The 16,701-nt window shown below is 36.5% G+C and overlaps 1 protein-coding gene and 1 long non-coding RNA gene across 2 annotated transcripts; both read left to right on the forward strand.

Annotated features, from left to right (window-relative positions):
• Positions 1-11,683: 11,683 nt before the first annotated feature.
• On the forward strand, positions 11,684-12,741 carry LOC149527196 (uncharacterized). Its single transcript, XR_016351240.1, has 2 exons — positions 11,684-11,924; positions 12,435-12,741. It is a non-coding gene; the product is annotated as an uncharacterized LOC149527196 (long non-coding RNA).
• A 510-nt stretch (positions 12,742-13,251) lies between these two features.
• Positions 13,252-15,365, forward strand: LOC110416763 (transcription factor bHLH145). Its single transcript, XM_089783653.1, has 2 exons — positions 13,252-13,391; positions 13,476-15,365. The coding sequence occupies exon 2, from the start codon at positions 13,493-13,495 to the stop codon at positions 14,573-14,575; it is 1,083 nt and encodes a 360-aa protein (XP_089639779.1). The 5' UTR covers positions 13,252-13,391; positions 13,476-13,492; the 3' UTR covers positions 14,576-15,365.
• The last annotated feature ends 1,336 nt before the right edge of the window (positions 15,366-16,701 follow it).

Genomic DNA, 16,701 nt, shown 5'->3' on the forward strand with positions numbered 1-16,701 from the left:
CGGCAGCAGCACAAAGCGTTAAGTAAAAGACGTAAAAAATTTTTAATTAAAAGGCCGTCTTAAATCGAGGATTAGGCCCCCACGTGAACCCATATCAGATTGTAAAGGCATTCTGTGGATCATTCCTGACATTAAAGCATAGTTTAAACCCATGGGGAGGAACTAACCGCACCAATCACATGCAACATTCAATGCTTTGCTTTCATCTTTTATTCGAAAATTCCATAATTTTCCTTAGCTGTAAATTGCAAGACTAGCTTCCCTCCCTCTCCTCTTCTGCCAGTCCTCATTGCTGGACTGACCTAAGATGAAAATTATAATGCCATGAGATTGGAAGAAGGAATAATTCACGGGGAGACGTCATATTTCCACGTCAAACCTGAATCACCCATGTACCCAAAGTCCGAATAATTGATGTGTACACAAAGTCCGAAAGGGACATTGATTAGCATCCAAAGTGCGGGCCTGATTCACATGTTTAAACAAAAACCTCCGATTGCAGATCACTGGACAAATCTTCTGAAACAGAAGACAAGATCCTTGAAACTGTAAACCCACCATTCCTACAGCCAATAAGCTATTGTTATCAGACAAAAGTTATTACTATATATCAGCAAAATTTCTCTCTCTCTCTGAAAAGCTAGAATATCTCTGCAATGTTTCTGAAAAATATAATTAAACCAATAACTCATCCCTAAGCTAAGGGAGCATCCATTCAGTTCCTTTTTTTTTTTTTTTTTAAGCTTATTGACAAGCTGCACCTGCTACCTGTACAGCATCACAAGCTAAAAGATACTGTAAATTTGGGTAATAAATAAATAAATAAAGTGAGGGAGTTCAGCTAGTTAGTTCAATTTAACTATGTTGTGTATATATTTTGTAATCTTTCCAACTTTCTGTCTAAAAATGCATTTCACGAACTCGAAAACGACGTCGCACTGTCAGTTTTGGAACTATGGTAACGTGGTCCATAAGAAATGGATCAAGTCCATTCAATCGGCCATGAATAATGATTCCCTCCTCTGCTAAAAGCAGCGGAAAAACGCGGGAAGGATTTCCAGGGGTTGGCGTTCTGCACTTTAATTACAGTTTTACCCCTCTTTTGCTTTGTGGGCAAAGATAAACCGGGCCTCCCTAAGCCCGAAGATAAAACACTCAGTAAGATCCATTGTACTCCTTTCTGACCCAAACCAATTAGGAGATACCTAGGCCCAAAAAGGAAAGTTTTATTTTGTTATTTTTCCGTCTATTATTCGCATATTTGGCAATAATTAAGACGCCAAGTGTTTAATTAACCATACATTTATACAAAAACTTTGTTCTTACATATTTTCTCAACTTTCCTAGGTTTATCATTTCGAGCCAAAATTGTTGGTAACTTGTGATTCTGTTTTGCCTCCTCTGCCATGTACAAGGATGCGTAAGTGACCTCTAGCCGACCACGTATTGCTGTCAGCATTGCTCTCAGTATCATGGTCATTGTAGCATTGCTGACAATTTAACTACTTTTGACCACTCCAAATGCAACAATAACAAACCCACAAGAGAAATACGAATCACTACAATCAAAGCCATAATCAAACCATGAAAAAAGGAGGGACCAGAGCCGGGAAATGTGGCAAAAGAGGGCTTGACAAACAAAGGTTTAAAGGGCTAATCATCACAAACTGAGCTATCATGCAGCCGATGAGCCAAAAATGTTTCAACAACCCAAGGTGGCAGGATGGAATGCAGAGAAAGGGAGCATATATCAAAGAGTTTTGTTGCACTGTTGGAGATAAGAGGACGGTGTTTCTTTATCTCCAGCTGCTGAATATTTTAAAGATAAAGATGATGTATTTATCTTGACTTTGTGTACATCTGTCATTTGTTTTATCCTAACACTTATTTCTGTGAGTATAATTGTCAAAGAAATGCGGTCATCGTTACAAACACTTATCGTGTGAATTCTAGAATGAAAGACATCAGACATGGTCTGCCGCCCCTCTCAATTACGTAATGATATTTATTTGTTTATGGAAACAGAGCATGTTCTAACCAAAAAAGCTTAAAAGCTCGATTAGCCATGAGTTGGGTTGAGGAATAGGGTAAAGAGGGTCTCTGGCTCAGTCTTCTTAAATATTAGGCCCAGATAAAGGTAAGTGTCCCCTACAAATAGAAGCCATGTAGGGTCGTGGACCATCCAATAATTGAGGGCTAAATAGTGGGCAGAAATTGGGCTACGTTTTATTAAAAATAGTCAGTGAGTCCATCTAGCTTTTGGTGAAGTCAGTCTGTGGATGATAAACAATCGGAGAAGATGGAATAGAAAGGAGGGATATGCCTTAAAAGAGCAAGAGAATTATTTTTCCACTCATTAATTTCAATATAACGTGTCGTTTTCATTTTATTAGTTGTGATTAAAAAAATAATGAACATACATTGACACGAAACAAGTAAGTTTAGAAGTGAACTAGCCATACTTTTGTTTCATGATTGATTAACATGTCATTTTTTTTGATACAGTAGCTTGAAGTTGATGCATAAAGCCAAATGTCATGCTTTGCATCAACTTAAATTATTTAAAAACTTACATAACCATTTACGGCTAATCACTTTCGTATCATTTCACATTTATAACGTCTAATCTCATTAAAAGATTTAATGGTTTTTTATTAATTTTAAAAACATGTTTAAATGTGTTGAGATTTGGACACAGGGGTAGCATAGAATGCCGACATGAAATTGTCACCTTACGTGGATCGATACTTTTGATTCAAAGCAAATCGAATACTATCAATCCAACGACCATAACAACGGCGTTTTGAGGGGGCGGCGTAGGTGTAAAGAACTGGCCATGATATCTATTAGCTTTAGAGGTAAGTGCACTGGCCAAGGTTGACAACTCAAAAGGGAATCTAATCCGGCACTGGCAGGCTGGCGAACTGGCTCGCCTCTCTCATATCTTCACCGCTCTGTCTCCCTGCCAATCTTCGTACGGTGATAGTGGTACTTTAGGTACTTGATAATATGGACAGGTTGACTCCCGATGGCCCATGCGCCCAACCACTTGAGAGCCAACCACTATCACTTTCTATTTCAACTCTCAGTCCCCGTACTTCCCAACATTTTCGGTTTCTCACCCTTCCCTTTGTGTTTCTCTTCTATATCTTCCCCCCCATTTTCTCTTTTGTTTCTTCACCCACCTTGCCCTTAAAAATTTGTTGTGATTTGCCAAAAAGCAATTCACTCTTTATCTTTCAAAAATTATAATTTTCATGAAAATTGCTTTTTGTAAAACGAAAACTTATGACAATGTATTTAAACAGAACGTGTTAATTTATGAAAAAAAAATCTTAAATCACATGATCAATTTAGAAAACAATGGGGCATTCCTAATAAAATTTAATTAATTAAATAAATTGAGCCGTAAATTTGGAATTAGCATGACTTTTGATAACCGGCACATATACAATGTGAGAATCTAAATTGTCACCTCTAATAATGCATTATATTAATAATTAGCCCTAGAAAGCCCACGTAAAGTAATTCAAAGTTAATCATTTCATGTAATCTATATAATTTTTTAAGCAAAAACATTACATGTAAATGAATCATAATGAATTCAAACTTTTAAAACTTATAAATAAATGCAGCATCAACTAAAATTTTTGAACGTGCATTAATACAGTGAGTTTTGGACAGAATATGAACATTAGTTCAATTTCTTTTTTTGGACTATAGAATGTCTGAACTGTTGACGATAGTAAAAGCACGAGCTTCCAGCGTACGTCAAAGAAAAACACCCATTTGCCTAAAAAGAAGAACGTGATCGAACCTAGTTCATCATCGAACCAAATGCCAAGTTTGTCGTGGACTGTATCTTCTCGAGTTGCCTGTTCTTGGTTAATGAATAATTATTAAAGCTTTGACATAGAGAAAGGCTACGTCCTCACCTAGTTTCCCATAGGAGTTCATCGCTTCAAGTGCATGTCGACCCTTACATTATTTACCAATACTGTATCGTTTTTCAAACTGTATATAATTAAAGGAAACGAGCATATTGGCACTGTTAGATTGTATAAAACTTGTCACTTCTGGTAGGTAGCAGGATCTTTTCCTTTAAAAGACTTTTTGCCTTTAAAGGTAATGCCCACCCCCACCTTGAGTTTGGTTTTTGATCATGAAGACCTTTTCCATCGAGGTGATATAAATGTATTAAATTTTTATTTTATATTATTAATCAAATCATTTAATATATCTTTGCACATAATGCAAAACTTAATTGTTTTTGTATAGTTATTATGAAAATTGATGTATTAAATAAACGAAAAAAGAAAAGTAGGGGCGGAAATAATATTCCAAGGAATATGAAGGAGCAAAGAGAAAATAATATTCCCAGCTTTACCACTCCCGAGAATCACCGTAAAAACTGCAGGAAAAAAAGAAAAGAAAGCGAGAAAGGAATTTAAAGGTGGAAAAAAACTTCCAGTTAAAACACGCCAGAAAGCACGCCACTGGCGGCTACGCGTCCGCAGAAGCCGCTGAATTTGCGGTCCCCAGGGAAAAAAAAACCCCAATCCCGACTACACGTGTCAGTCATCCGTAACTCAATCCCGATTCCACTCCTCCTTAATTTCTCCGTACACCCGTCTGTCACCCTATCCCCTCGCGTGCATGGTTAGGCCATTTAACAATACATTTTATTTTTATAACAAGATCTTGAGTATCTTTAAGTTTTACTTGACTTTTTTTTTCCGTACCGTAAAAACCCAATTTCCTATACACAACTCACTGAACTCAGTCAGCTATATTTACAGTTTTATTTTTTGGATGATTCTCACAAGCAATTAATTTTTTTTTTTAAAAAAAAAAAACCTCTTTCTCCTTAAGTAACTCAGATGAATCATTTAACAATACTTTGACCAAACAAACAAAACCCTGTCTCTCTTTCTCTTTCTCTTTCTTATGGAAGCGCGAGCCAAAGCGTGCTCAAATGCATGCGCTCTCTTTAATAAGATCCCAACGATGATGCCGAATTGCTGAGGCAGCGTTTGTTGCTTTTTTTTTTTTTTAAAAAAAGAGAAAAATAAGGTGCAAAAGGCATTAATGTCATACAGGCGAATTTACTAATTAATTGAATATTAACAATAAATATCTACTGGCTGAAAAAAAAAGAATCTCATTTGTTTTATCTTTAATTTTCTTTGGGATATTTGGACTCAACCTCTATGATTCTTCCACGTGTGAAGTTAATCAATCGTGCGGCATTGAGGCGAGGTGTGGAGGGAACACAAGCGGAGGAGCGTGGATATGTTGGGAAAAGATAAGACGGCGTGTTTATTAAAAGGTTTGTGCGTTAGCGTGGGCGTGGGAGACTTTTTATTTTTTTCTCTTAAAAAGTCTGCTACTTCTTACTGTACTAGAGATTTTGGTGTCGGATTGCAAGATTTTCTTCCCTTTATTTATTTTTTGCCCCCTCAAGTCTTCCAATATTTTTTTATTCAATGAATTTCTCTATGAATTTAGTATTTTTAAAAATTTTCCTAAATCTTATTAAAGGGCATGAAATGACAACTTTGTCCTTTTTATTCCAAGCAACTTTATGCCGGCTGAGGTCGAATGAACAGTCACCAAGGAATTCAAACTTCGTGGCCAGTCTGTAGCGTTTGGTTCGTGACTTGACTAGGATATTTATCTCAGTTTAACTCCTTAAAACACGGAGAAAATGTGTCAGATTAATAACGTTTAAGGAATATTGTAACCAAAAAAAACTTAGCCAATTAAGGAGTTATGGTCTTGTCTGCTGTGCTAGTTGCCGATTTTCAATCCAAATGTTCTTTCAGGGAAAAAAGTTTCCTACCTTTTTCCTTGTTGTAGCCAGTGCTGGTGGGAGAATTGTCAAGCTTTTTAGTTTGATTCTCTCACATTAAAATTTCCCCAGTGGTCATTTTACTGTAACACGAGTTGAAAAAGGACAGAAGATTCCAACTTACCCTTCTGGATTAAGTTGCTCGGATATGCTATGGAAAGGGTTCTCTTTTCCCAAATGCATGCGTCCTCGACATGACAGGAGCGAGAATTTTTTTACCCTCATTCCATAAACGAGAAAAATTAAAAAGAAACCAAACCAAATTCCATTTGATTTGTTTTCGTGAGGGAGCCCGAAAGTCTCGTTTTGATAATGACTGGCACTTTCTTGATTTGAACTGACCTCAATTATAACCCAGTGTTGAAGCAACTTGATTGGTCTACCTAATGCAACTGAAACCCTAAAGTCCAACTTATACCCACCGAAGAGCACTGTAGTAAGGCCACGATCCATCTTCATGATTCTTACGTGGGAATGGGGATCATTAATCTCATATGTGCAATAGTTTCAAGGTCAACATGATAATTACTTCACTGTTATAAGTGGATAATTTTGACCTTAAAAGTGTAAATTAACGAGGATCCTCCATGTTTCAGAGTTGGCAATGAAGAACAGTGGAAGCAGCAACGGAGGGGAATAATTAGGTTTTATGTTTGGAAAGAGTAAGGTAGAAGCAGAGAGTGATTTGTGGGATTGCTAATTGCCTTGATAATTACTTGGACATGGATGCAAGTACTCATTAATAAAACTCGTCCCGTCATTAATATTATTTGTTTACCCCCCTAATAGATTTCTCTAGGTAATGCTATGATTGCTCTTTTTGTCTAAGGGAGGGGTCTGATTAATTATAATTGCTCCTTATTGCAATGCTGATATTGGCTTTCAAAGACATACCCACGAAAGAAAATTCCATATCTTAGGTTTTTAATACCTGAAATTTAGTTATTAGTTAAACACTATGCGTTCTTCAATTCTCTAAACTAAGGCTTTACACTATTGGTTCACATTATCTCATGATTGTAGCCCCTTTTAATTAGTTATTACCCTCCAAATTAGTTCAATCAAACTGTATTTGGTTGACTTACTAGGGGGGAAAAATATGCTCAATGACTGCATCATGTTTCGATCCTAACATATTGGACTGAACGTGTATTGTCAAGGACCAGTTTTATTATACAGTTGGCAAAATTAACTTGCCCCATTTCAGTTCTTCATTCGTGCCTTTAACATCACATCTAGAAAAAATGATGAAGGGAAGGGGTTCTTTGTGTTGTTGTTTCCTTGCTATCTAAGGGAAACGAACGTGCAAAAGCAAATATGTAAACACCAAAATTAATGTCTCATCACAATTACATAAACCCTTTTTTTTTTTAATTCTTCAAAGGGAAATATTATTGAAATGGAGAAACATGAATATTTTGCTATGGAAGCCATAAGCGTGCACATTTGCACGTGTTTGATGATGGAAGCCCTCCATGGCCTAATTAATCTCCCCCTACTCAGCTTCCCAATCAAGAATATTAATGAAACAAACATCCCTTTAAAAAATAGGATTAGCCAGGGGGGAGAGGGGTTGACACTTTGTAATGGGGTCATTTCTTTTTGGTAAAATATAAAGGAGAGTGGGATAAAAGTCTAAGAAAGTGGGTGGAATGCAGCATAAAAATATGTGTGTGTGTGTGTGTGTGTGTGTGAGAGAGAGAGAGAGAGAGAGAGAGAGGAGAGGAAGTATGGATTCCTCATCCCCCTTCCTTTTAATCATCTCCCTTTGTATTGGTTTGTGAATGATTTATAAAAGCAAAAAAAGAAGAAAAAAAAAAACAGGAGTTTCTTTGTTTCTTTAGTGCGGCCTGGAGTGGTGGAGAGGGAGGGGTATTGTTTTAAGCTTTCTAAGCGTGGATGTTTTGTTGGAGAATCCACAACCAAATGGCTCCATGGTCTCATGTCCCACGCTCCCCCACCAAAACTCATGTATCATATGTTTATTTATGGCCGCTCCAAAAAGGAATTCTTCCTTTTTCCTCTCTCTCTTGCTTTGGAGGGGGGAAAGGGATAAAAATTCTGCAAAACAAATAAAAAGATCCCAATGTCAGTCAATGTTAGCCCTAACGTGTTTCATTTTCGTGCATGAGATGGGGTAATGAACATTTTGTGGGGGGTGATTAAAAAAGTTTTAGTGGCAGAAAACATGGAAATTTGTTTAAATGTGGTCATTTCTAGAGCACATCTGACTTTGAGTCCCCTCCTCTAATGCTTTTTCTTTTTTCCATTAACAATTGGTTATCATATGCTAACAGCTAGCAACAACTAGACAAAAACAACAATTTGACTTGCAGAGATTTTCCTAACAAAGTACTGTTCGAATTGGAGTTTTTCAAGCATTGGGTAGTCAAAGTTGAGGAAGTTTTTATAGAGGAAAATGAAGAAGAAATATGGAGATCATCATCGTCAACTCGCCACATCCATATAAAATGGAAGGTCCACTAGGAAGTGTATATGCAGCCCCAATATACAGTGAACTTTTATGTGGTGGTGCGTTACACAAAATCATCCATTTTTCCTTCGTGGGTAAGCTACCACCCCTCTCAGTTTTGTATTTTAAAAAGAAAAAAAAAGAAGTAGAAAAGAAAAGAAAAAAAAATAAACTTGGGAGACTTTCGGTTAAGTGGTCAATCCACAACAACCACTCTTATGCCATCTTTGGAGGCATCATTTGATGATTGATACTATTATCTTAGGAAAAATAAATAAAGATAAAGTTGTAAAAAGGGTTCAATATAATGACAGTGCTAATGAGAGTAAGCAGCCAATAAGGTTGTAAGATAGTTTGATGATCAATATATGTATACATGAATCAATGCTAATTGATCTCATCCTAAATACTTTCAAATCATGGATCCAATTAAGTATATAAAATAAATATTGATTTATGCAACCTATATTCTTTTTTACAATGAATGAAAATTCGAAATCAATTTTTTAAATATATATTTATCAATGAACGAAATTAATATATGCGAATGTTCAGATGTATTTAATTGACACATTAAAACAATTTAATAAAATTAAAGGGTTATCTTAATTTATGTAAATGTTAATTATTATGCAAATAAACAGGTAAAATACATGACTTATTTCAGTTAAAGAAGTGAAAACTTGGTTCATGAAATAACCAAGTGAGCAGCTACTATAAAAACAAAGAAATAAAAAAGAGAATATGAATGTGATGATGATATAGGAACAGATGAGACGTGGGGAGGGAGAGGGAATCCTTGCTTTACATCGCATATTGTATAGGGAGAGTTGGTTCAGTGCTACCAAAAGGGTAGACCCAATGGGGCAATGGGAGAGAGAGAGAGCAGGGAGATAAACTTTGATTGGGCGTGGCTATTGTTCCCTCCACTCCAAACAAGAAGGCATGAAAGTATATATATTCTTATGCATTGTTTAATCGGGGGCAATGGATCTTCTTATCTGTGCATAAGATCTCCTTCAGGTGATTAAATCATGGGTTCTCACCTTTAATATTCTTCTTTCGTGGCACAAACCATACCCTCACTTGACATAGCAGCCTTTCTTTTTTCCCCTTTCTCTTTTCATTTTTTTTATTCTTTGTTTTTTCATTAGATTCTGCTTGGTCTGGGTCCTTTAGGACATTGCAAAACAAAGTGATCAATTTTCATTTTGCTACTCTATATATATATATATATACACACAAATATATAAACTATACTAATCAAACCAGTATTTAATCATCAAATACCTAGGATGATATTTCTGCCTATAGACATCAATTGCTAATTTTGGTGAACCCTTAATTTCATCACATCTAAATCATTTATTTTTCATTCTTTTTTCTCCCCCTTCTGGCACCTTTATATCCATCATGAAAAAGCCTTGAAACAAGTTGTTCAACTAAAAATAAACCCTAAATAAACAATTGAAAAAGAAGAAGCAAGAAACATGCTTTTGATTTTGAAAGCAATATGAACCAACTCCAAAACTTTTAATTATGGATTTGGGTATTAATTTAGTTGAGTTAAGGTGTTATTTAGTTATATGAGTGACATTGATTTAATTGGCTATTGAAATGATTGAGATGCTCTTTCTTTTATTCATTAAGAAAATAAAAATAAACTGCCCATGATAAATGTTATCTCAAAACTTAATTAAGATTGTGATTAACAATAATAGTAAAGTGAAGCTGTAAATGAAAAAGAAAAAGGGCAAAAAAAATCCTATCCCAAATCCATGGGGGGGTTTGGGGGCCCATCCCATTTGATGGTTCAGCCACATCCATGTATCACATCAATGGAAAGTGTCATTGTACTCTATTGGGGGGAGGGGGGGCATGGTTTGTGCCTATTAAACCTTTATTTTTTCTTCTCCCATCTTTACCAGAGCCAGGCTATCCATGGATAATAACAAAGAGATGCACTGTCAGGGGTTGGAGTGTGAGATCAAAAATGATGTGCCCAATGCTGATCAGCACTGTGGGTCCTATCATGCTTTCTATGATTTCATATTTTGAATGGTCAAGCTTCAAATTATTGGTGTTCATGTTAAACATAGGATGCCATCTCTTTTATATAGTTTATATACTCACTGCAATCTTAATTTCTTTTTTTTCCTTTTCCTTTTTGCAAAGGTTAGTTTTTTTTTTTTTTTGCCTCATCTTCCCTCTTTGCATCTCCCCCTAAGCTTTGAACATGCTTAAAAAGGCATTTTCAATTCATGTTGTTCCACCTTTCCACTTTGTGGGACTGCACTCAATTTTTAGTGATTTGCACGAGTTTTCTTTTTTCGGAACACATTTTGTGATTCACCATGAGCTAAATTAGGTTTAATTTGCCTCCCAATGATGTCGTGTTTTCATCTTTATCTTCATTATTGTCTATTTCAATTCATTTTAGATGAATAAATTTTAAATTAACGAAATTGAGTTTTTTTTTGCTATTTTAAAGATAATTTATTTATTTTTGATTGTTGTTATAAAGAAAAAAACAACAACAATAATACCATAAGCTATAGTCTCACTAATATATCTAGATCTCTTACTAAATACAAATTAGACAATTACATTTTTAATAATGTAATATGTGTGATTGAAAATATGTAAATCAAATCATATAGATCATGAAAATATAGTCTTAATTCAAATATTCATTGTATTCACATGGTTAAATCAATATCCTTTCCAATGTTTAAGTGGACCATGCCAATATTTGACATTAACATTACCAAATTTAGCTTAGGACTCATTTATTCACATCATCAACCAAATCAAATTATCTTATGAAAGTCATAATAATTTATAATCTAGTATAAAATCATTGTTATATTTAAATTTCATTAATAATCTACTACATGGATAATAATGATCATATATGACAACATTTATTAAAAATTACCTGTTTTTTTATTTAGAAGAGTTTTTATTTTATTTTTTTCCAAATTTGAAGAAAGAATGGTTGCGTCATTGGGGCAAAGCAGAAGGGACATTTGAGGAAATGCAAAAAGTATAAGCATGATTAGCATGATGATATATGTTGCATTTGCGTTGCATCCTACATAGTAGAAAAGGGCGGGTGGTTCGGGTTGGAATAAATTGGACTCAGGAGAGTAAAAAAAACCCTAAACCCGAACCCGAGAAGGGCTAATGATAAAACCACCCGCCGGGGCCCCAACACCAACACCCACCACACGGACTCAAACTGTGCTCCATCATTGTTCACTAATACCTTGCGTGCACTCCTCACGCACGCACGTATCAAAGCTTAATCACCTTTTTTCAAAATTTTTATTAACTTTTTTTTTCTTGGATGTGTCAAGGACAATTTCGTCAATATATTTTCTATATAGTCTTACTAGCATTAATCTTAGCTTCCGTGCATTCCATAAATTTCGACCCTTTGACTGTGAGCTTTATTTTTCTCTCTCTCTGAAAAAAAAAGAGTCCTTTCAGAATCTCTCTTTCTCTCTTTGGAGCTTAAGGATTGGAGCAATTTAGAAGTTGGGTTGGGTTTTTCTTTCTTGATTTGGAATTTGGGTTTCTTCTCCTTTATTCTTTTCTGTAAGTTGTCAGTTTCTTTGATGCTTGTCATTTCCAAAGTCATTTGCTTTAATCTGTTTAGATTTCTTGATTTTTGTAAGAATTTTTTTTTGCTGGGATTTTTATATCTTTGTTTCTCTCATTTATTTTGACTGCTACTTCCTCTTTTCCTGGAGTTAAAGTTTATATTTTTGATAGCTTTGGCTGGCTTGTTTACTTGTAATTTTCTCTTATTAGATTTGATGTAATATGCGACTTTTGCTACTGGGAAATTTGAAGAAAACCCAAGAAAAAGAAACCCACAGGAAACTCAAAATAGATCTAATGCTATAGGGTTTTAAATTTCCTATCTTGATCTCATCAGTCCTGTAAATAAAAAAAAAATCTCTTACTGTAACTGTTCACTAGCTCCTTAAGTTCCTAATGGGCTAAAATGTCAAATCTTCTTCTTACTTTTGGTTTTGCATTATATTAATATGATTTTAGTTGAGAGATTATGTATCTGATGTTTATATAATGAATCTGTTGTAGGGTTCCTGCGTAGGTTGTGTTGGGAGAGTTACAAGAAAAAGTGAATCGTGGCTAGTTGCAGTGAAAAAGAAACAGCATGCGGTGGTGGTTGACACTATCTGTTGATGTGTTTCGAAAAGTTATCTCCTTGAACTTGTATTGTAGAGTGATTCTGTAATTCCATATTCTAGATCATCAAGATCCCTCCTTTTTTAACTCGGTAGTCTTACTATTCCATCTTCCATGGGATCCACTTTTTTCATTGTCGTTCCATGTTATGTCCGCCAGATTAGCTGAAAACTGTCAAAACGTCTCTCAAATTTCTAATCCAAGGGTTATCATCTCAATTTGGTAGGCCAAGTTTTTTGTAGTAGTAGTTGTTGTTGTTCAGTTTTATTGCTTTGGATTACGGATTACTGGTTTCGAATACGGTGCCGTCTGGAAGATCCTCTTTTTTCTGCCATATTGAAGGGTTGGGACGTAGTTATGGTGTGCCAAGCAGCGAGCCAAACAAGATTCCGGGCATTGAAGTACGAAAATGGTATTGCAGGGAGTGCCACCATTGTAGTTAGAGTTATAGCATGCTTTCAACCTCTTCAGGATTGCCAGGTTTGTTTTTTCTTTGTTTCTTTCTGCCTTTTTTTGATATTCTCTGTTGAGGAATTAGATACCCTTATATTTGGTGATGTTTGTATTTCATTGGTTTACGTTTCCCTTTTTCTTTTTAATTTATGAGATTCCTTGTTCTTTTCTTTTGTTATTGATGATTGTTGAGAAAGTTTATTCAATGTCTTTACTGAATTTCCTTTCTCGGGTGTTTTTCAGGCTGAATATTTCCGTCATTTGCTTAAGCCCGTTACGTAGATTAGTTTTGCATTTCCGCGTTCAAGTTAAGCTGGAGTTTTTAGTTTTTTTCCTTGTTTTTGAGAGAAACTACAAGTAAACTGCTATTTCTACTGCTACAGCACTCGACTTCTGGTATGTATTGATAGTACTTGGTTTTAAGAATATCTTTTTATTCTTTAGAATATCCTTGTCATGTTGACTCTGTTATCTCTGTAGGTGATTGTTCTGGTTGGATGGGAGAAGGCTGTGGATCCTGGTTTCCTCAGCAGCAATTTGATTGGCAATCACCCAACTTCAATTCTTTGGCTGCTCCACATCCTCTGGTGCAGCAAAATACTAATCCTCAATTCATAAACCCTGGCACTAATATGGTCGCCACCACTGGGGCTTTGCCAGTTAATGCAAATCCTGGATTATCTCACTTGCGGGTTGGCCAAGTTAATGAACCTCGTGGCTGGTTTTACTGTTTACCCCACTTTCACCAGGTGTTTGCACCTGCATCAAACACTCAATTGAAAGAGCAACTCCCAGCGAACCCTTATGAACATCATAGGGAGAACATTATCCCAAAGGCAGGAGCTGGGTGTGCTCAGAAGAGATTCCTTGTTTTTGATCAATCTGGTGATCAAACTACCATGATCTTTAGTTCTGCTTTTGGGACTCCTATCAAGTGCCTGACATCTTGGGGTCCAAAATCTCCTGGTGCTTGTAACTTTAAGGGGGAAGATCCCATATCTAAAGCAAACCTGAATCTTCAGTCTGGACCAATATCGACAGATTTATTTGATGACAAGGGGACTGATGTGCAAAGTGAAATGCATGAGGACACTGAAGAACTCAATGCCTTGCTTTACTCGGATGATGATAGTGATTATACTGAGGATGAAGAAGTAACGAGCACTGGTCATTCTCCTAGTACTATGACAGCTCACGATGAGCAATTTGAGGGAGGCACTGAAGAGGTTGCTAGTTCTACTGGACCTACTAAAAAGCGGAAATTGATTGACGGGGGTAATGATTATGTGCCGTTGCTTGTGGATATTGCTAGTTCAATCAATCCAAACAGATGTTCTGAGTATGAGGATGATGCAGATTCTGGCTGTGCTTTTGGCCAAAATCTGGGATTTGGCGATATGGATTTATCTTCAGGCAACAAGAGAATGAGAAAGGAGAAAATTCGTGAGACGGTGAGTGTTTTGCGAAGCATAATTCCTGGTGGAGAGGGCAAAGATGCAATTGCGGTACTTGATGAAGCTATTGATTACCTGAAATCCCTGAAACTCAAAGCCAAAGCATTTGGACTTAGTACTCTCTGAGTTGCCACAGTTCTTATTAGTAGTGTTAGTGGTAGCATCTGTCATAATTAGTCATTGTGCATTAGACATTGTTAATTAATGGAGCTTGTCAAATAAGCGAGGTATGTACAGTTGTGCATGGAGTTGCATATAATTTGGAGTCTTGCAGCGAAGGAGCTGAAATCAGAAGATAGTGGAGAGAGAACTTGAACCCTTCCTCCTTTGATTAAGTCTTTCTCCAATGATTTGAGTTGGAAACCAGTAGCTTTGGCTTGAGATCTCTCTATTTTTCTAGAGAAAGCAGGATACTGCAGTATATTAATGTCCCAATAAAGGAAAGGTGAATCATTAGTCTACGTTTTGGGGTTTAGAGAAAGTAACACTCGCATCTGGGCATGAGGCTTTGGATGTGTGAATGAGAAGACTGGTTGTGGGAGAGGGTACCCTCATAAAGGGATTAAGTGCACGCCCCTTGGTGTTTGGGTCCCAATCTTCACTTTCCTCTCCCTTTTGTATTCTTGTCAAGTTTTATCCTTGTGGGTTCGCTTTCTTTGATGTAGAAAATTGCACGAGCAAAGAGCCTTCTCCAATTTCATCATGCAACAACTTGCCGGAAGGGGCCCCAGATCACCATCTCTCTCATCTCCCATTGGCCTTGTGTTTTGTATTTGCGTGTGAGTGCAACGATGGTTATGCAAATGTTTTCCTTTTGTTCGGTATGATGTGTAGTAGTTTATTTCTTTTCCCCCCTTTTCGTGATACTTTTAATTTGATTGTGGAAAGACAACTTTTTATGTGTTTTGTATGCTGCCATCATGGGGTTATGTATGGTGTTTTTCCTTGTTAAACTCGTGATTGTAGTGAGTGCCCTGGTGGATTTGCAAGTGATGTTATCGGTCATGGGTGGGTGTAAGTCTATAATTGCTTGGTATTATCCTTGTCTTTATGCCTATGTATCGACGTCGCATGCACGCTTTTATATATGAGACAGCGATGTCTTAGCTGGTGGTCGTAGCCTCCTTCCCCCACCTCCCTCTTAAATGGTGCAAACTTTTCCATCTCTATGGAGATGATGGTTTCGGTGATGGGACCACTCAAGTTGCATTATTTAGCCGAGGGAAGAAGTGGCATGGTCCTGCCACTTCCCCCTTTTGTCATAGCTACAGGAAAACTGGAAACAGGACCAAAATGCCTGCTCTGATTTGCCCTCTAATCTAATTCTTCTTGGACTGCTCTCAACACCCTTTTCATTGATCTCATCAGTCATCACGTTAGGGTTATGTCATCAAACCATGAGCATCATGTTGTAAACACAACGGTGATACCATGCAACCGATAGAAGTGGCATGGTCCTGCTACCTCCCCCTTTTGTCATAGCTACAGGAAAACTGGAAACAGGACTAAAATGCCTGCTCTGATTTGCCCTTTAATCTAATTCTTCTTGGACTGCTCTCAACCCCCTTTTCATTGATCGCATCAGTCATCACGTTAGGGTTATGTCATCAAACCATGAGCATCATGTTGTAAACACAACGCTGATACCATGCAACCGATAGAGGCGAGGTTGGAAGGTGAAAAACAAATGAATGTAAACAAAAATATCATGTTTCTCGGTAGGTAGAATGATAGCGTGGAAGAAGGGCAGCTATTTGGATATTAAAGCGTGATCCATTGCTGTTGGAGGCATGGGAGAGGGGGCAATAGAACGAATATATTCCTCATCATGTCTTTGTAGAATTGTTCAATGCTTTTTCCATAGATCCTATTTTCCTTAAAACTATTGCTTTGTATTTTTTTTTTATAGATGTAACAATAAAAACACTCTTCACAGAAGCAATGAATCAATGAGAAAACAGAGGATTTGTAATTTTTTCTTTTTTTTAGATTATGAGGAAAAAAAAAGGGTCTATAACTTGAAAGTAAAGATGCTATGTGCATGAAACTGGAATTCCACCTAAAAAGAGTTGGCCTCTTATATGACTTCTAATGCTCTTAGTCAAATTTTTATCAACAGAAATCCTTAATTTTTCAAAAAATCAAAAGCTATTGAACCTCATAATTCAAAGCTTAAAATGTCAAGAGGTAAAAGCAGAAGATCTTGGGCTCTACAGATTGGACTTTTACTGTTAGGGCTGCTAGCCATTTTT

The sequence above is a fragment of the Theobroma umbraticum genome, unplaced genomic scaffold (assembly GCF_002168275.2).
Source record: "Theobroma umbraticum cultivar Fairchild unplaced genomic scaffold, ASM216827v3 scaffold_51.0, whole genome shotgun sequence".
In the NCBI taxonomy this organism is placed as follows: Eukaryota; Viridiplantae; Streptophyta; class Magnoliopsida; order Malvales; family Malvaceae; genus Theobroma; species Theobroma umbraticum.

Excerpts from the sequence above, each read along its gene's own strand:
- LOC110416763 (XM_089783653.1), top strand. The coding sequence starts at position 13,493 with ATGGGAGAAGGCTGTGGATCCTGGTTTCCTCAGCAGCAATTTGATTGG.